Source organism: Hemitrygon akajei, chromosome 21, assembly GCF_048418815.1.
Source record: "Hemitrygon akajei chromosome 21, sHemAka1.3, whole genome shotgun sequence".
Lineage (NCBI taxonomy): Eukaryota > Metazoa > Chordata > Chondrichthyes > Myliobatiformes > Dasyatidae > Hemitrygon > Hemitrygon akajei.
Genome location: NC_133144.1, coordinates 31,778,723 through 31,800,353, shown reverse-complemented (window position 1 = coordinate 31,800,353; position 21,631 = coordinate 31,778,723). Strand labels below are relative to the sequence as shown.

Below are 21,631 nucleotides of genomic sequence, written 5' to 3'. Positions count from 1 at the left end.
GGGATCTGGGAATACACGTCCATAATTCATTGGAAGTGGTGTCACAAGTAGATAGGGTTGTAAAGAAAACTCCTGGCACCTTGGCCTTCATAAATCAGTGTATTAAGTACAGAAGGTGGGATGTTATGTTGAAGTTGTTTCAGATGTTGGTGAGGCTTAAGACCATAAGATATAGGAGCAGAATTAGGCCATTTGGCCTGTGGAATCTCCTCTGCAGTTTGGAGTATTGTGTGCAGTTTTGGTCACCTACCTACAGGAAAGATGTAAATAAGGATGAAAGACTACAGAAAAAATTCACAAGGATGTTGCTGGGACTGGAGGACCTGAGTTACAAGGAAAGATTGAATAGGTTAGAATCTTATTTCTTGGAACATACAAGATTGAGAGGAAATTTGACAAAGATATACAAAATTATGAGGGGTATAGATAGGGTAAATACAAACAGGCTTTTTCCACTGAGGTTGGGTGAGCCTACAAAGAGAGACAATGGGTTAAGAGTGAAAGGTGAAATGGTTAAGGGGAACATGAGGGGAAACTTCTTCATCCAGAGGGTGGTGAGAGTGTGGAATGAGCTGCTAGTGCAAGTGGTGTGTGCAGTTTTGATTTCAACGTTTAAGAGAAGTTTTGATAGGTACATGGTTGGGATGGGTATGGAGTGCTATGGTCTGGGTGCAGGTCGATGGGACGAGGCAGTTTAAATGGTTTGGCACAGACTAGATGGGACAAAGGGCCTGTTTCTGTGCTGTAGTTTTCTATGACTTTTGCACATTACTGTTTGATACTATATATCATACATTCCAGTATGACAAAGAGCTTGGAAACAGGACCTTCAGGCCAAATGGTCCACGCTGACCAAGACGGACCAGTCAAGCCAATCCTATTTGTCAATGTTTCATCCATGACTTACTGCTCTACTCTAATCCAAATTTTTTAAAAAATGTTATTGTACCTGCATCAACCACTTCTCTGGCAGCTCATTCCACACACAGCACATACCACCTGTGTGAAACAAACCTGCCCTTCAGGTCCTATTAGATCTTTCCCACTTTCTTCTCCCCTCTTCCATTGACCAGAAGATACAAAAGCCTGAAAGCACATACCACAAATCTCACAATAGACCACTGTTAAAAAAAACTATTGAATGGTTCTCCAGTACAGTAAGATGGACTCTTGACCTCATAATCATCTTGCACCTTATTGTTTCCCTGCTCTGCACTTTGTAGACTTGGCACTTTATTCTGCATTGTATGATTATTGTACCTTGTTCTACCTCAGTGCAGCATGTAATGATTTTGAACACTTCCATAAAGTCATCTCTTTTTCCTTGGAGAGAAGGAAAAAGTCCCAGCCTGTACAGCCTCTCTGTATATCTAAGGCATTGAGTTATGACAACATCCTTGTTATCTTTTCTTCACTCTTTCCAGTTACATCTTTCCTATAGCATGGTGACCATAACTGAACACAGTACACCAATTCCAATCTCACCAATGTCCTGCACAACCACATCATGACTTCCCAGCTTCTATATTCAGTGCCCTGACTGATTAAGGTCAGTGCTTCAAAATTTGTAGGACAAGAACACTGTTGCAGAGGGCACCACTGTACATTCATTCATCGCTGGTGTATCAGTGGGCATAACGAGAACTTTATAAGAATCAAACACAACAGTTCTTTTAATTCAAATTGTAAATCATTCAATGCAATCATGCAATTACTTTTAATCAGCTAGGCAACACTACTTCAAAAATACACTCCAGCTCATGGGCGATGCACTTCAAGTGGAAGTTCTTCAGTGAAAGATTTCACAGGGTGATAACCAAAAGTTTACCAAATAAAAAACAGATTTTCTCTGCAATTTATATATTTGCTGCTCAATTGCATATAATATATATTCCAAATATGTTTTAATCTTGTCACTTACAAATCCAAACACAAGATATTCTGCAGATAAAGTGCTGAAGGAACTCAGCAGATCAGACAGCATTTATGGAGTGGAACAAAATATTGATGTTTTGTCTTGAGGCTCTGTGTCAGTTATAAGTCCAAACAGTTATCAATATAATTGCTTTGCCTCTAAGGGAAAAACATCTCATATGTCACACTAAAACTCAGAATTCAGCACAATCATTGTACATTTCATTGTTAATCTGAAGAAACAACAATTCAGACACACACACAAAGTGCTGGAGGAACTCAGTGGGCCAGGCAGCATCTTTGATGCCACACTCAGGTTGGAGGAGCAACACCCTGTATTCCATCTGGGTAGCCTCCAACTTTATGGCATGAAAATCAATTTCTGGAACTTCCCGTAATTGCCCTCCTCTCCTTCAACATTCCCCATTTGCATTTTTTCCCTCTCACTGTATCTGCTTACTTGCCCATCAACTCCCTTTGGTGATCCTTCCGTTTCTTTCTTCCATGGCCTTCTGTCCTCTTCTATCAAATTCCGCCTTCTCTGGTTCTGTATCTCTTTCAACTTCCCAGCTTTACTTCACCCCTCTACCCCCCCCCCCCCACCTTTCCGGTTTCATCTATCACCTTGTGTTCCTTCCTCCCCTCCCTCCACCTTCTTATTATGACTCCTCGTCTTTTCTCCAACCCTGATGAGCAACGTCGACTATGCTCTTCTCCATAGATGTTGCCTGGCCTGCTGAGTTCCTCCAGCATTTTGTGTGCATGTAGCTTGGATTTCCAGCATCTGCAGATTTTCTCTTGTTTGTAAACAATATTTCACGTTTTTTTCATTGTCAGATGATCACCAGTGGGTCTCCACACACCAATAACAAATTTAGCCACACGTAATCTAAATCCTGGGGAGGTGCCGTAGTTACGAAGAGAGAGCAGTTGCGTGGCACATGGCAACGTTCACTTCAAACATCAAAGTTCTGATTCTAATCCACATTAGCTATTCAACTGTTACCAGCAATTCAAATTTAAATTCCATTTGTTCAACTGCTAGGGTTTCTTTGTTCAGAGGGTTTAATTTCATATTTAGCAACTTGAGGGAAGGCATAGAGTTGAGGGTCTCAAGTGGCATCTCTGAAAAAAACAAAAAAAAATCATTTTACTATAATATGCAATAAACTTGAACAATCCAAATCCACTATTTCTCCCTCACCACTAATAATGTACATTGATTATTTAATTTGCTGCTGCAAGTTTGATCTTGCTGTGCAAAACACAATTCCCACATTTCATTAATGTAATATATCACAGTTCAGTGTTCGAAGGAAAGATGTATTTGGAATTCAGCATTAAAATCCCAAAGAGCTTCACGGAATGCCAGGAGAGAAAACTGACAATTCTACATTGATCACCAGCAGGTATTCCTTCAACTCCAGAAGAGAGAGAAGGATACACACTTTCTCTCTTTCCTCTACAAGTTTTCAGCCTCCTGGACAGCTCCATGGCACTTACCAGGATAAAACCGGGTCCAAATGCCAGACACTAGTAGCTTGAAACGTCTGCTTTGTAAAATGTTTTGTTACCAACTCAGAAAGGATGGCAGGAGCAGAGACTAGGGGTCAAGTCACTTCTCTGTGGACAAACTGGGACTTCAGTCTATAACTCAGATATGTGTATATTACTCATATATGCAAGTCTGCTAATGTGCACTAGAGATTGGGATTGTGGTTTTCAAATAAATAATCAGCTAAGATAGTACCGAATGGTCAAGCAGGCTTCAAGTGCTGAACGGCCTATTCATGTCCCTCCTGATGAAGGGTTTCGGCCCAAAACGTCATTATTACCTCCTCCCATAGATGCTGTCTGGCCTGCTGAGTTCTGCCAGCATTTCGTGTTTTTTATCATGTTCCTATTTACTGTTTCTGTGCTGGTTAAGCATTGTATAAACTGTTATTCACCGATCAAAAACCTGCAGATGCTTAAAAGCTGAAATAAAAGTTTAAAGGTGTGGAGTAATCAGCAAGCCAGGCAACATATGTGGAAAGGTTTATTCTCTGGAAACCTTTGTCCTATCCAACCCTTCAGCACCCTCCCTGCATCTTCAAACCAACTTGTTTCCTCACATTCCAGTTGTGATGAAGGGTTGTTGCCCTGAAGCATTACCTCTGTTTCACTAATCACGGATGCTGCCCGACCTGCTGAGTGTTACCAGCATTTTCTGTTCTTTGGCAAGTTAAATTGCTTAGAATACTAACAGCAAAGCTCATCATCAATGTTCCTCGTTTCCTCACACAGTTTATAAACCAGAAATGACACATTACAACTTGAGGGGGAAGCAGCCTGAGGAGTCACACAGAATTAGAATGAGAGATGCAGTGTGAAAACTGACCCTTCACCAAGCAAATCCTTACTGATCAACAAACATCCACTTTTACACTAATTCTACCCTTAACCAATCTTATTCTCTCCATATTTGCTTCAGCTTGCCCCTAGATTCCACAACGTGGCTTGTGTAGGGGCATTTCACAGCAACCAGTTAGCATGTCAGCCCATGTCTTTGGGGTGTGGGAATAAACCCACATGGTCACAGGAAAATGTGCAGACTTCACACAGATGGCACCTGAGGTCAGGACTGAACAACATTTCTGGGGCTATGAAGCAAGAGCATTACTAACTGTATCATTGTGCTGCCTTTTGCTCTTATCCAGGTGTGTCTAGCTTATCTTATAGCCTCTTCCTTTCTCAATGGTGCCACCTCACCATAGACAACCACACTGATCCTTGGCTAACCTTTTAGAAACATAGAAAACCTACAGCACAATACGGGCCTTTCGGCCCACAAAGTTGTGCCAAACATGTCCCTACCGTAGAAATTACTAGGCTTACCTATAGCCCTCTATTTTACTAAGCTCCTTGTACCTATCTAAATGTCTCTTAAAAGAAACTATCGTATCCACCTCCACCACCGTTGCCGGCAGCCCATTTCACGCACTCACCACTCCCTGAGTAAGAAACTTACTTTTGTTCTTAATAGACTTGTGGAATTTCTTACGATTCTCATTAACTAATCTGTTAGAAGTCTCTGATGAACCCCATTGGATACAGCTTCCAATCCAAGAAAAGATCCATTTATTCTTCTTTCTAGTTTCTATCCATGAACTAATCCTCAATCCACATCAGTATATAACACATAGTACGATGTGTTCCAACCTTGATCAATAGTACCTTGTGAGGCAGCTTATTAAAAACAGCAAGACCATAAGAGGGTCCGAAGAAGGCCATACAGTCTATCAAGTCTGCTCCACCAAACCAGATTTATTATCCCTCTCACCATTCTCCTGCCTTCTCCCTGTAACCTTTGACACCTTTACTAATCAAGAACCTGCCAACCTCAACTTTAAATGTCCCCAGTGACTTGGCCCTCGCAGTCAAAGTAAAATTTATTATCAGAGTACATACATGTCACTACATACAACCCTGAGATTCTTTTTCTGCGGGCATACTTAGCAAATCTGTCAAACAGTAACTACACATGAACAATGGGCAACACACTGTGCAAATGCGGATATAAATAAATAGCAATAAACAACACACGTGAAATAACAAGATAGAAGAGTCCTCAAATGAGTGTAGTTGTCCCATTTTGTTCAAGAGCCTACTGGTTGAGAGGTCATAACTGTTCTTGAACCCGGTTGGACAGCTGTTGGTGGCAATGAATTCCACAGATTTACCACCCTCTGGCTAAATACATTCATCCTTGTCCCTATTCTACAGATATGCCTTCTATTCTTAGGCTGTGCTCTATGGGCCAATACTCCCCAACTACTTCCTCTCCACATCCATCTTGGCCTTTCAGTATTCAATAGGTTTCAAAGAGTCATTCATTCAATGCCTCATTCTTCTAAACTCCAGCAAGTACACTCAGAGCCATCAAACACCCTTTGTATATCAACACATTCATTCCCAAAATAATTCTCATGAACTTCCTCTAGACCCTCTCCAACCCTCTCCGCACATCTTTTGTGGGATAAGAGGCCCAAAACTATTCCCAATACCCCAACTGCAGTCTGACCAATTCCTTATAAAGTATAAGCATTACATCCTTACTTTTATATTCTAGTCCTCTCAAAATGAATGCTAACATTACATTTGCATTCCTTACCACCAACTCAGCCTTCAAGTTAACCTTTAGGGAATTGTGCATGAAGACTCCCAAGTACCCTTGCACCTCTGACTTCTGAATATTTTCCCCATTTATAAAATAGTCTGTGCCTTTATTTCTTCTGCAAAAGTGCACGACCATAAACTTCACTACACTATCTGCCACTTCTTTGCCCATTCTCCTCATCCATCTAGGTCCTTCTGCACACTCCCTTCTTCCTCAACACTACCTTGTCCTCCACCTATATTCATATCATCCACAAACCTTGCAACATAGTCATCTATGAAGGGAAGCGGTCCCAACACTGATCCCTGTGGAACACCACTAGTCACTGGCAGCGAACCAGAGAAGCCCCTCTTTAGTCCCACGCTTTGTCTCCTGCCAGTCAGTCAATCTTCTATCCATGCTAGTATCTTTCCTGTAGTAAAATGGGTTCTTATCTTGTTAAGCAGCCTCATGTGTGACATCTTGTCAACAGCCTTCTGAAAATCTAAGTAAACAATATCCACTGACTCTCCTTTATCTATCCTCAATGAATTCCAACAGATTTGTCAAGCAAGATTTCCCTTTCTGGAAACCATACTGACTTTGGCCAACTTTATCATGTGCCTACAAGTACCCCGAATTTCATCCTTAATAACAGACTCCAACATCTTCCAAACCATTGAAGTCAGGCTAGGTGGTGTATTCCTGTCTTTTGCCAACATCCCTTCGAAAAGAGTGGAGTGATATTTGCAATTTTCCAGTCCTACAGAACCATTCCACAATTTAGTGATTCATGAAAACTCACTACTTATGCCTCCACAATCTCTTCAGCTACTTCTTTCTCAATCCTGAAGTGTCATCCATCTGGTCCAAGTGACTTATCTACCTTCAGACTTTTCAGCTTCCCAAGCACTTCCCCTTAGTAATAGCAACTACACTCTCTTCTGGCCCCTGACACTCTCAAATTTCTGGTATACTTTTGTTGTCTTCCACAACAAAGACTGACGCAAAATACTTAATAAGTTCATTTATCATTTCTGTTTCCTCCATTACTACCTCTTTAGTGTCATTTTCCTGTGGTCCAATATTACTCACGCCTCATTTTTACTCTTTATATATCTGAACAAAACTTTTCGTATCCTCTTTTATATGATCGGCTAGCTTACCTTCATATTTCATCTTTTCTTTCCTTCCCACTATATTTTACTCTATTATATGCCCTCTTTTGCTTTTATGCTTTCTTTGGCTTTTCAGCCCCAGTTGCCTCATCCTACCTTTCGAATACTACTTCTTTGAGATGTATCAATCCTGCATCTTCTGAATTGCTCCCAGAAACTCCTGCCATTGTTGTTCTGCCATCAGCCTTGCTAGTGTTCCTTCCAATCAACTGTGGCCTGCTCCTCTCTCATGCTTCTATAATTCCCTTTACTCCACTGTAATACTGAGACATCTGATTTTATCTTCTCCGTCTCAAACTGCAGTGCGAATTCTATCATAATTATGATCACTGCCTCTGAAGGCTTCCTTTACTTTAAACTCCCTAATCAAATCTGGTTCGTTACACAACACCCAATCCGGAATTGCCTTTCCCCTGGTGAACTCAACCAGAAGCCATCTCTTAGGCATTCTACAAATTCCCCGTCTTGGGATCCAACACCAACCTGATTTCCCCAATATACATGCATATTGAAACCCCCATCACTATCATTACATGCCTTTTCCATCTTCCATTGTAATTTGTATCCCACATTCCCAGTACTATTCGGAGGCCTGGCTGTATATAACACCCTTCAGGGACTTTTTAACCTTTGCAGCTTCTTAACTCTATCCACAAGGATTCTGCATCTTTTAATACTACAGAACTGTGCAAAATTCTTACATGTATATATAGAGCTAGAGTGTCTAATACTTTTGAACAGTGCTGTAGTAATTGTATCGCACTCTACCACTGCCGCAAAAAATCATGACATACATGAGTGACGATAAACCTGATTTTGATATGGGTCTCCATTGTGGACTGAGAGTGGGAAAGGGGCAGGGGAAAGGGGAGTCATGGTTGGGAAAAGTGGAAGGGAGTGGGGAAGCAGTTGGGAGCACCAGAAGAACATTATACAATGATCAATAAACCAATTGTTTGGAATCAAATGACCTTGCCTAGTGTTTCAAGGCTGGGTGTTTCTGCACCCATGCCACCCCCCCCCCCCCCCCCACCACCCCGGCACTTCTCTGCCATCTGTCCCACACCCCTCACCATTTCCAACATCCTTTACTCCTGCCAGATTTACAAACTCGCAATCCGTTCCACATTGACAAATACAATACTGTGCAAAGGTCTTAGGCACCCTAGCTATATATATGAGCCTAAGACTTTGCACAGTACCGTATGCCACCTCTTTAAGGATTTGATTTGATTTTTACCAAGAAAAGCACCCATCCCCTCCACCTAACTGTCTATCCTTTCAATACAATGTGTATCCTTGGATGTTAAGCTCTGAACTATGATCTTCTTTCAGCCACTACTCAGTGATGCCCACAATGTCGTAACTTACAATCTCTAACTGCGCTAAAAGATCATCTGCCTTATTCTGTATACTGTGTGCATTCAAATGTAACACCTTCAGCCCTGTATTCATCATCCTTTTCAATTTTGCCCCAGTGTTGTACTTCAACTCACTCCACTGCCTGTCCTTCCTCACAGTCTCACCACACACTGCATCTACTTGTTTACCAACTGCTTCATGCTCAACCACATCACTGCGGTTCCCAATCCCTTGCCAAATTAGTTTAAACCCTCCCTACAGCCCTAGCAAACCTGCCTACAAGAATATTGGTCCCCTCACTTACAGCAGGAAATCTTTTCTTCAGCTTTCTACCTAACTCCCCATATTCTCTCTTCAGGACCTCCTCCCTTTTCCAACTTATGTCATTGGTACCAATATGTACCATGACATCCAGCTGCTCACCCTCCCACTTCATAGTGCTGTAGACCTGCTCCGAGACATCCCTAACCCTGGGACCTGGGAGGCAAAATATTATCAGGATTTAATTTTCATGTCTACCAAATTTCCTGTCTGCCCCAATAAATATGGAACCTCCGATCACTACAGCACTCCTCTTCTTCCCCCTTCCCTTCTGAGCCACAAAACCAGTCTCAATTCCAGAGATCCAATTGCCATGGCTACCCCCAGTAGGTTGTTCCCCCCAACAATATTCAAAGCAATATACTTATTATTGAGGGGGATGGTTACAGGGTTACTCTGCACTGACCGTCTATTCCCTTTCCCTCTCCTGACAGTCACCCAGGGACCTGCCTCCTGCAACTTAAGGGTGACTACCTCCCTGTTACTCTATCATTCATTTTCATTCTCCCATATCAGCTAAAGGTCATCAAGCTGCAGCTCCAGTTCCTTAACACTTCCTAAGAGCTGCAGCTCAGTACATGCAGGTGTGGTTATCAGGAAGACTTGAAGTCTCCAAGAGTTCCCACATCTCACACAAAGACCATGCCTCTAAATCTGGACCCATTCTCATTGCACAACCTATGTACAAATAAACAAAGCATGGCTGGGGGGGGGGGAGCAGAGAAAAGCTTACTAAAAACTACCACTCTAACAATGGTCCACTCCAACAATTCTCCTTACACCTCCCTTATTTTAATTGGCTCAAATAAAACTCACTCCCAATGAGACTTGTTCTTTTCAAATGGCTCCTATCTTGCAATGATGTCTCTCTCTCTTTCTCTCGCTACTTCAAATTCACTACATGAAAGTATATGTCATTGAATTATCATTGCTGACTCCAAGTTCTGAAACTGTCAACCCTACAGTAGTGTGGGCGTACTTTCACTGAGAAGAGTTAACGAGTTCAGGAAGGCAGCTCACTGCCACCTTCCTGGGGGCAAAAAAAGCTGGCCTTGCTATTGCCAGCCACATCTGAAACAAATGACTGACAACACTCACCAGTGATCTCGTTTGCCTCTAGGTTAATATTTTCCAGCGCTGTCAGCTCCGTTAGCTGGTGTGGAAAGCTAGAGAACTTGTTTCTTGCAAGATTTATGTTTTTCAAGTGTGTCAGAGTCTTGACTTCATCAGGCAGCTGCTTCAGGAAATTGCCTTCAAGATTTAATTCTGAGGACAAAGATTTGGTAAAATAAACCAGTTTAATAAGGGTAAGAGAAACAGGGAAAGAAAAAAAAATCCAAAATCCAACGACTGCAGATGTTGGAAATCTGAAATTCATTAGAAAATGTTTGAAATATTTGCAAACTCAACAGCATCCAAGGGCATCTTCAAGATGGTGGCATTCATCACCATCTGGTGCAAACTGCAGATGCTGGAAATCTAAGACAATTCAGCAGGATTAGTGAAGGGTCTCAGCCCAAAATATTGACTGTACGCTTTTCCATAGATGCTGCCTGGCCTGCTGAGTTCTTCCAGCATTTTGTGTGTGTTGCACTATTTGGTACATGTCCTTTTCTCATCACTACCATCAGGGAGGAGGTACAGGGTCCTGAAGACCCATACTTAATGTTTTAAGAACAGCTTCATCCCCTCTGCCATCAGATTTCTGAATGGTTCGAGCTCCCATAAACACTACCTCGTTGTTTGTCTTTTACACTATTTATTTTTGTAATTTATAATAATTTTATGTCTTGCGCTGTATTACTGCCACAAACCAACATGACGCATGGCTGTGGTAATAAAACTGAATCAGATTTTAATGTTTCGGTGATCTTAGATATCAGCTCTCTCTCTCTCTCCACAGACTACATCTGCAACATGTTACCACCCACACTGGATCCCCTACAATTCGCCTACCGACACAACCGATCAACAGATGACACAATAGCCACAGCTCTACACACCATTCTTACACATCTGGAGAAGAGAGATGCTTACGTGAGAATGCTGTTCTTGGACTACAGTTCTGCATTCAACACCATAGTTCCATCCAGGCTTGACAAGAAGCGCAGAAACTTCGGCCTTCACTCTGCCTTGTGTAGCTGGATCCTGGACTTCCTGTCAGATCACCGGCAGGTGGTAAGAGTGGGTTCCCTCGCCTCCGCCCCTCTGATCCTCAACACAGGTGCCCCTCAGGGCTGTGTACTGAGCCCCCTCCTTTACTCTCTGTATACCCATGACTGTGTCGCCATCCACAGCTCCGATCTGCTAATTAAATTTGCTGATGACACTACACTGCCTCATTATTATTTGAGATAATCTCAAATAATAATGAGGCAACCTACAGAGAAGTCATTACCCTGACACAGTGGTGTCAAGAAAACAACCTCAATGTCACAAAAACAAAGGAACTGGTTGTGGACTACAGGAGGAATGGATATAGGCTAGCCCCTATTGATATCAATGGATCTGGGGTTGAGAGAGTGAACAGCTTGAAGTTCCTCAGCATCTACATCACCAAGGATCTCATGTGGTCTGTACATACTGGCTGCGTGGTGAAAAAGGCACAACAGCACCTCTTTCACCTCAAACGGTTGAAGAAGTTTGGTGTGGGCCCCCACATCCTAAGAACTTTCTACAGGGGCACGATTGAGAGCATCCTGACTGGCTGCATCACTGCCTAGTATGAGAACTGTACTTCCCTCAATCATAGGACTCTGCAGAGAGTGGTGTGGACAGCCCAGCACATCTGTAGACATGAACTTCCCACTATTCAGGACATTTACAATGACAGGTGTGTAAAAAGGGCCCGACGGATCATCGGGGAACTGAGTCACCCCAATCACAAATTGTTCCAGCTGCTACCATCCAAGAAACGGTACCACAGCATAAAAGCCAGGACCACAGGCTCTGGGACAGCTTCTTCCACCAGGCCATCAGACTGCTTAACTCATGCTGACACAACTGTACATACTATTTATTATAAATGACTATAAATTGCACATTTAGACAGAGACGTAACATAAAGATTTTTACTCCTCATTTATATGAAGGATGTAAGTAATAAAGACAATTCAATTCAATACCACAAGAATTGTGGATAATTTCCAGCATTCTCCATTTTACTGAGAAGAAACAAGCCTTTCTCTCTGTCATTAACCTTGGGACAGTGGGACCCAACTTGGATTGGTGATAGGAAGCAAAGATCATTGTGGATGAGTGTTTATCTGACTAGAAGCCTGTTACAAGTGGTGTACTGCAGGAGCTGGTACCTTTTTGTTCGTAATTCATATAAATGAATGAGATCAGAGGCTCTAATTAATAAGTTTTAGGCAACACAAAAAATTTCTTGCATTTTGAGTAAATGGGAGGGACATTAGGAGCAACGGGATGCAACCTTGGGGTGTAAGTCCATAGTTCCCTAAAAGTGGTCACAGAGGTGGATAAGGCAGAGAAGAAGGCACTTAGTATGCTTGCCTTTATAAGCCAAGACACTGAGTACAAAAGTTGGGATGTCACATCACAGGTGAACAAAACCTTGATGAGCCTGCACATGGGGTATTGGGTACAATTCTAGTCACCACACTCCAGCAACGATGCAGTAGCAATAGAGAGGGAACAGAAGTGATTCACCAGGATATTTCCTAGCTGGAGCGATGTAGTTCTAAGGAGAGATTGAATAGGCTGGGTTTATTCTCACTGGAACATAGCAGGCTGAGGCATGACTTTATAGTGGTTACTGAGGTTCATAAAATTATAAATAGTTTAGACAGTCCAATAAACTCTTCTTGGACTTCCAGCCAGGTACAGGTATCAATTTTAAATGACATATCAATGACAAACTCCAACATCTTCACCAGTAATGATGCTTAAGCATGTTCAGTCTGATGGTATATATACTCCCATTGTCCATCCCTCCTGATTGGTTAGTCCCACCTTGTTTATAATTGAATTCCAGTTCCTACCTATAGAGAGAGCTTAATCTTTGTTAAAATTCTTATTCTCTAGTCTTATTTCAATGGCTTTTATCACCAGGCAGTCCTAAAAGCCATTGGCATGGCACAGTAGTTTTGTGTCGTCAAAGTCAATCCTATGGCCATTACGAATGCAGTGTTTTGCTACCACTGATTTCTCTGGACAACCCAGATACACTTCTTAAGCTCTTTGGTGCGAGTTTCCACCATGTGCCCCATCTCACCAATATACACTGCTCCACATTCACAGAGAATCCTATATATGCCAGCCATCCTGCGTCCCAGATCATCTTTGACTCACATGAGCTGGGATAGACTGTCATTCTTTATCCCAGGCAGTGGAGCTTACAGCTAAGGGCAGAGGCTTTATAGGAGATCTGAAGCAGAGGTAGTGGTTCTCTGGAATGAGCTGCCAGAAGAAGTGGTAGAGGGAGAAATGATTACCAACATTTGAAGGCATTTGGACAGGAAAAGTTTAGAGGGATGAAGGCAAATGGATTTATCATTGATAAGCATGGAAAAGGGCCCCGTCCTGTGCTGTATAATTCAATAATTTCAAGATATACAGTAGGGTTCAGTGGCTTTAACATGCAATCTCCTATAAAATAATTTATTACAAGTGAATTTGAGTGTTAAGGTACATAAATTTTATGACAGTTATATCAGGCCTCAGTAAAACAATGAGTGGAGCACTGTGTACAGTTCTGGTCTCTCCTAAAGAAGAAGATTCTTCCTATGAAGGGACCGAGCAAAAATTCGCTGGACTATTTCCCGTGATGGGAAGCACATCATATCAGTAAGCTAAACCTTCATTCTCTCAAAATCAGAAGAACGAAAGTGACCCCATTGACACTCAACGAGCATACAGGACAATCTTCTGAGTAGTTTGAAAGAGAGTGATGAGTTTCTTAGTAACTATGAGGGTGATACAAATTCCTGCAGGAGGGCATCCTACCATCATTCACATGTTTACAGAAGACAGCATTGTGTTCCATTATTAGTTTCCTGGAGGTGAGAGCAGAATAATGGACATAGGAGTAAGATCACCTCAGGAACAAAACACACAATGCAATTCGATTTTTAACACATTATTTTGAATCCATCACAATTAAATGAGACTCTTTTTAAAGTCAATCCAATTAAATAAAGACACTGTCCTGATGGTCTGAACAGTTATTTGATCTCGGAGCAGTAACTGGAATCCTGTGCTTGGGATGTTGGTATTCAGTCTCAAATATCCTCTAGTGGTTCCGTGCTAATAAGGTGTCAACAGGAAAAAAAAATTTAACCAAACTGGTGATGTGGCAAGTACCTATGTGAGTAGTTGCAGACATCGTGGGATTAGTTTGGTTAATTATTTAATTACTAGGTTAAGGAACACACAAAATGCTGGAGGAACTAGGTGGGTCAGGCAGCATCTATGCAGGCGAGTGGACTGATCAGCATCTCAGGCTATGACCCTTCATTAGGACATCCTGGTGGTGGGGGTGGGCTGTGTTCTTGGACCAAGGCATCAAATATTTATGTGTTCCTTTCCATGAATGCTGCCTGATTGGATGATTCCTCCAACATTTTGTGTGTTGCTCGAGATTTCCAGCATCTGCAGAATCTGGTGATTATAGTTACCAGTTTAATAAGTTTGGCACAACATTGTGGGCTGAAGTGCCTGTTCCTGTGCTGCACTCTTCTATGTTCTAGAGTGAAGCAACAGTTCATCCAATTCCTAGAATGGTTCATTTGTCCTTTTTGGGGAGACTAAATAGAATGGGCTTGTGCTGTCATGAGTATGAAAGAATGGGAGATGATCTCATTGAAACAGATAGAATGTTTTTACAAGGCTTGACAGCTGAGATACAGGGAAGATAGTTCCCTCATGTGAGATGTCTATACATCATATGTCATAACCTCAAAATATATGGTCAACTTTACAGAATGGAGATGAAAATAAAGTTCTTGATGCAAAAGGTAGTAAATCTTCAGAACTCTCTATTTGATTTTGATTTGATTCCAAACAATTGATTTATTGATCATTTGGAATCAGGACAAATTGATAGATTTTTAAGTATTTTGGGAATCGAAGTATTTTGACTGAGGGCAGGGCAGTGGAACTGAGATAAAAGATCAGCAATGACCTTATCAAATGTGAAAGAATGTATCAGGGGTTGAATGATCTACTCCTGATTCTGCATCCAATGTTCCAGCTCAAAAGAGATTGAAGAATTGTATGTATAACTAGGCAATAGCCAAATTCAGAACAGAAAAGGGGTAATGAATTGTACTTTTCAACAATGCATTCATTGTATAATTTTTTTTGTGACATGATGCTGTAACTGTTGTCAGGGAAGGAACAGGGAATTTACTCAGTGACAACTATTGGATGCTCTAGTTATCATTATAAGACACAGGTAACCTGGAGAAGCCTTACCCCGCATCTGGTTAAAGTTAGTCATGAAGTCACCGGTGATGGACTTCAGTTCATTGTTTTCCAGAGAAATGAAGTGAATGTTCTCCAGCACGTCCTTCATAACTTTGAAGAGCGCAACTGGAAAAGAGGTTAGCTTGCAGTTCGACAGGTCTGGGAAAATGAAGATAACAAATGTACGCTGTCAGAAGGAAAATAAAGAATCAGAAAAATTCACAGTGTAGAGGATGCCATTGCCCCGTGCCTTCACACTGACTGGATGCCAATGAACCCAAAGTGCCCTCCATCCTCGTTTTGATTGGATGCTACTTACCATATTATTCTGAGTCTTGTTTTGATTGGGCTCATCCCTTAGTTCCATTCTTATCGCTACCCATGTAATCTTTTACTTCTACTCTTTTTCAAAAACAAATCTACTTGTTTTAGAAGCTATTTCTACCTCCCCTGCGGTTTCTGGTTAGTGCCTAAATTCTCCTCATCTAGTTATTCTTCTGACACAGATCCTATAATCATAGTCACAGAGGTATCCAATATGGAAACAGTCCTGTTGCTGCAACACATCCATGAAGAACAAAGGTGTCCATCAGAGCGAGTCTTACTTGCCTGCATTTGCTCCATGTCCCTCAAAACCCTTTCTTAGCCACGAACCCGTGAATGATTATCTCCCTAGTTACTTATTTATTAATCAGGAAAGGATTATTCCCCACTTACCCTTAACTAATATTCTTGTAACAAATTGTCATCGAATTCCTTTTCTACTAATTTACGGAATAGCCATATCTTTGATATTCTTAACTTCAACATTGCATCTGAACCATAAACAAGAAATACAGTACTGTGCAAAAGTCTTAGGCACATATATATATAGCTAAGGTGCCCAAGACTTTTGTACAGTACTGTATTTCTTGCTGTCCACTCTCTTCAATGCCCTATTAGTAGCTTATCAAGTTATGCTGAAAATCAGTGTCATCTCCATCAGATTTCCTTCAGAAAGAACTCCATAAAAATTGTAAATATTACATTAAGTACCTCAAATATGGCCATTATTTATTTTACTTGTATTACCAACGATTTACCCAACTATGCAACAAGCTTATAGCCATCTGACAAAAATGGCTCCTTACATACAGGCCTGCAGGGCCTGGACACTTTTCTGAGGGAAGAAGGGGGGGAAGCCACAGAAGGAATTTTAAATGAAGGATTTCCACCCTAATCCTACAGAGGACCCAGAAATGGACAGGAAGCACACCTGTAACCTGCTGCGAGATAGAGTGCAAGCAGTAGTTTGGGATGAGCAAGGGTTGAATTTGTTGTCACTTTAATTCCCAGCAAAATCCAAGGCAAAGCTGGCAATCCTTTATGAAGGGTTTATCTTCTGTTCCCAACTGATTGTAGTTGTGGGGCAGACTGCAGACAATGATTCTGTTCTTATAAACATATAAAGGTTAGGCACATTAGAAATCTGGAAATAATCATGCAGAGCCAGGCAGTGATCAGGGTCACGATTTGCAAAAGGCCACAGCACACACTGGCATTTTTACCAGTTCCGTTTTGATATACTGTATACTCATGGAGATAGATGTAGCACAGATGTAGGTTCTCTAGCCAAACTCACCCATGCAGACCTGACCTGAAACCCTTTGCCATGGGCCCATATCCTTCTAAACATTTTTGATCCTTGAACCCATCTAAATGTCTTTTCAACATTGTAATTGTACCCACCTCTATCATTTCTTCCACATACCCACCATCCTCTGTCTTTTAAATATTTACCCTCACCTTAAAACTATGCTCTGTAATTTTAGACTCCCCTACCCTGGGGAAAAATACTGCCCCTATCTAGCCTATCTACACCCTTCAATTTTATCACCAGTTTATAGTTCTCTGTCTTGTCCACATCAGACAATCCGCTTTCTTCTGTTACCTCACCCGTGGCTAATGAAAGTACAAAAATATCTGCCAAGGCTCAGCAATTTCATCCTTTTTATCCCTCAACATCTGAGGATATACCTTACCTTATGAGGTGTATCAAGACCACCACCAGCTCCTCTTTTTTAAAGTCAATACACTTCAGAACATCACTGAACCCATTAGCTATTACATTCTTCTCCTTGTTAAAAACAGACAGTAAGTATTCATTCAAGACCTCACCAATTTCATCTGGCTCCACACAACCATCATTACACTAATCCTTAAGACGTCCTACTCTCTTCCCCATTTACCCTTTTGTTTTTAATATACTGATAGAATATTAAATGTACTCCTCTATATTCCTTTACTCGAGGGTCATACTTCATCACTGTTACCTGAACCTGACAATATGCCTCCTTTCTCCTGACTAGAGCCTCAATATCCCTCATCAACCAGGGATCCTGCCAACATTGCCTTTCACTCTAACATGGCTTTTTAAAGCCTCCCACTTGCCTGTGTTCCCTTACCTGCTAAAAGCCTTTTCCAATCAATATTAGCAAGTTCCTGCCATAATCAAAATTAGCCTTGCTCTAGTTTAGGATTTTAACCTGCGGATTAGTCCTGACTTTTTCCATCTCTATTTTTGACTAATAGTCCTCTTCTTCTCTCAATGTCGCAGAATTCTTGCTTGGCACAATCCCAAGAATGACCTCTTGCTGCCATGCTCTCAGCCATTCTCCATTTAACCAGAGCTGATCATTCAAAGGCTTTCAGCTGAAGGAAAACTTCACAGCTGGATGCACAACTGGATTTTGGTTGCCTCTAAGTGCGAGTGGCTGCATCTCCAGAAGTATTACCGGAAAGTGATCCGGATTGATGCTGTAACAACCTCGCATTCGGCATCAATAAAACTAAAGAACTGATCACAAATTTCATCAAGGGAAAGGAGGACAAACATGTGCCAGTATACATTGGAGGATAAGCAATAAAGAGAGTCAGCAGCTTTAAATGTCCTCTCTTGGGTGTTAACATATCACATGACTTATCCTGAGCTCAGCACACTAATGCAATTACAAAAAAGGCACGCCAGCATCTTTACTTTATTTAGAAGGTTAACAACACTCTAATAACCTTATAAGTGCATGCTGAACACTCTAATAAACTACAGATGTACTGTTGAAAGGATCCCGATTGGTTGCATTATGGTCTGGTGCAACAATTCAAAGATGCAAGAATGTAAAAAGTGACACAGTGCTGAACTCAGCCCAATACTCATGGGCCATTTCTCCCCTCCATCTGCAGTATTTCGATGAGGTGCTACCTCAAGAAGGCAACTTCTGTCATCAAAGGTCCCCACCACCTGGGCCATGCCATCTTCTCACAGCTACCATCAGGCAGAAGGGTCAGAAGCTTGGAGTCCCACAACACCAGGTTCAAGAATAGCCACTTCCCTTCAACCATTCTGTTTTTAAACAAACCTACACAACCCTAGTGTAGCAACACTATGACCACTTTGCAGTACAATGGGGATTTTTCTGTTCTAGTTGTGTTTGTTCTGGTCTAATTTTGCACAATTTATGTTTAGTTTTTATTCTTGTGTCTCTAATGCTATGTACCTGTGATGCTGTTGTTATTAAGTTTTTCATAGGACCTGTGCATACACATACTTGTGCATATGACAATAAACTTGACTTTTGGTTTTTGAGCAAAATTCCGCTTTTCTGCCAATAGATATCAGGACCCACTATGTGTTTCTCTCCAACAACGGGGACTAGGATTGGAAAATCAAATGTTACAGCTTAATATGTCACCCTGTGTTCTCTGTGCACAAGTCACCTGCCTCAGACCAGTATTTCCTGCGGTTCCACGTCCTTTCCAATTGTTAAGATCCTAACCACTCTGGCTCTCCATCTGGGCCTACAGCGTACAAAGTTAAAATACAAGCCTGGAGTTGCCTAGCAACCAGCTTCTGCATCACTGCACCGCCGATATTTCTATATACTCTTCCTGCTTTGCCCTTCTGGGTTCTGAGTCGTGTTATCTGCCACACTGGTTTAGTTATAAGTAGAACCATGCTTTCTCTCTGAGCCGCAGCCAAAGCAATTATAACATAGATAGTCTTACACTGCCCCTTCCAGAGGAATGTCCCTGCATCCCACGGTGTTAACTTCAATCCGAGGCAGCTGCATGGAAACCCGATTCCCCAAACCACCAGGGCTCAGCTTCATCCCAGGGCACTTACCCAAAGAGTTCCTGCCCTCCGCCACCGTTTCGTTCACGATCCGAGCAACTCTCGCCGCGTCCTTCGCCATTCTGACTGCAACACAATGACGACCAGCTAAGCTACAACTCTCACCAGCTCCAGTACTGAGAAAATCCAGTGACTTGTTGAACACTGAAATGCCGCCAATACTTGGGAACTTGTCATCACTGTGTATCCAGGGTAGAGTGGGCATCAGGGTATGGAGGGATCAGGGTACAAAGGGGACAGAGATATGGAGGGCAGGGGTAAGATGGGAGAGGGCATCAGAAATATGGAGAGGTCTGGGATACGGAGGAGTTGGGGGTACAGTGGAGACGGAGGTTTCAGAGAGAGCGGGGATGCACGGAGAAGGCACCGAGTGCATCGCGGTGGGGGAGTTACAGAGGGACCTGCGTACATTGCGTTTCAGGAGTTGCACGGAGAGTCGGGCATTACGAGTTGGGGGTAGCACCTCCCCACAATGGAAGCCGGGAGCTGTGAATCTGGGTACCGGCCCAGGGACGCGCTGAGAGTGCCAGCACCGACCCATCCACCCCGACTCCAACCCCACCGGACTGAGCTCACGCCGGTTCCGGGCCGCGCTTCTTCCGCCGACGAGACTCACCCGAGTTCCGGGATTCCGCACCGGTGTGCCTCCAACAACAGCGAACCTGCCAATGTCCACCAGATCCGACAGTGGCTGGGATACGGGCGCCGCCCAGCCTCGGCCCGGGGCGGGCAAGGGCGGAGTCAGAGGGGGAGGTCTTGGGTGCAGAGTTGGGTGGGTGTGGGGAACGGCTGGCGTGGGTTAGGTACTGTCAGTGAGTACGTGGTTGGAGAGAGGGTGGGGAGGGGTGGAGAGAGAGAGAGCGGGTAGGTATGGGAGGGGGAGTGTGGAGAGAGGGAGTGGGTGGGGAGAGAGGGGAGGGTGGGGAAGGGAGAGGGTGGGCAGGGTAAAGGAGGGGAGCATTGGGTGGGGCAGGGGTGGGGGAGCGAGGGAGAGGGTGGAGGAGGAGAGGATTGGGGGAGGAGGTGGGTAGGGAGGATGGGATGGAGAAAGGCGGGCGGTGAGGGAGTGGAGGGGATGGTGAGTGATGAGGGGAGGGAAAGGGTGGAGGAGGGCAGAACTAAGGGAGGGAGAGGATGCAGGAGGAGTGGGGAGGGAGAGGGTGGAGGAAGGAGGAGGGGATGGAGAAAGGAGGAGAGTGAGGGAGTGGAGGAGGTGGTGAGCAATGAGGTGAGGTATGGGGACAAGGGGAATGAGAGATGGAGAAGGGTGGAGACTAGGGGAGGTAGAGGGGAGAGGGTGGGGAAGAGAGGGGAACGAGGGGGAGGGGGAATGGAGAATGTCAGGGATGAGGGGAGGGACAGGCATAAGTGGGGGATGAATGGAGGGAGAGGAGGAGATGGTGGGGAGGGGATGTGGAAGGAAGACGGAGTGAGGTTGAGGGTGTGGAGGAGAAGGAGGTAGATCAGCAGAGGGAGGGGAACGAGGAGAGTTAGTGGGGAGGGGGACAAGGGGAGTGGGGGGCAGAGGGTGGGGAACAAAGGGTGTGAGTGGGAGAGAATAATGAGAGGGTGGGGGATGAGGGAAGGGAGAGTTGTGAGGGTGGTGGAGGAGGGGTGAAATTTGTGGAATGGGAAGGGAGGGGGAGAGAATGGGGAGGAGGGGAAGGAGTGGCACGGGGACCAGGTGGGTGGAGAGGGAGGAGGAGGAGTGGAATGAGAGGAGCAGAAATTGGAGGAGGTGTGAGGGTGGGGGAGGAGGGGAGGGATGACAGCAGTGACGGGAGGGGGAGGAGAGAGGGTGGGGGTGATGGAAGGGAATGGAGGAGATGAGGGAGTCGAGGGGAGAGTGGTGGGTGGAGAAAAGGTGGGATAGGGTAAGGGAGGAGTGGAGAGACGGAGGGAGGGGGGATGAAAGTGGGGGGAGAGGGAATTGGACGAGGGGAGAGAGATGTAGGGGTGTCACAGGAGGGGAGAGAGGGTGGGGGAGGAGGGATGAGGGGAGAAGTTTGAAGGGAAGAAAAGTGGGAGGGTGAGGGGGCGAAGGGTGGGGGAAGAGAGAGGGGGATGGGGCAGTAAGAGGGAAAAAGTGGGAACAAGGGGAGGTGAATGGTGTGGAGATTG

General features: G+C 43.6%; 1 protein-coding gene across 2 annotated transcripts; it reads right to left on the bottom strand.

Moving 5' to 3' along the window:
* Positions 1–1,660: 1,660 nt before the first annotated feature.
* Positions 1,661–20,275, bottom strand: LOC140714190 (leucine-rich repeat-containing protein 20-like). Of its 2 annotated transcripts, none has more exons than XM_073025093.1 (5): positions 20,127–20,275; positions 19,502–19,576; positions 15,352–15,501; positions 10,012–10,179; positions 1,661–3,039 (listed from the first exon to the last, which is right to left on the bottom strand). In XM_073025093.1, exons 2-5 carry the CDS (start codon positions 19,569–19,571, stop codon positions 2,906–2,908), a joined length of 522 nt encoding a protein of 173 aa, XP_072881194.1. In that variant the 5' UTR covers positions 19,572–19,576; positions 20,127–20,275; the 3' UTR covers positions 1,661–2,905. The 2 variants fall into 2 exon arrangements, with proteins under 2 accessions (XP_072881194.1, XP_072881195.1); XM_073025094.1 differs by having other exon boundaries at positions 19,502–19,572; positions 20,127–20,239.
* Positions 20,276–21,631: the final 1,356 nt, after the last annotated feature.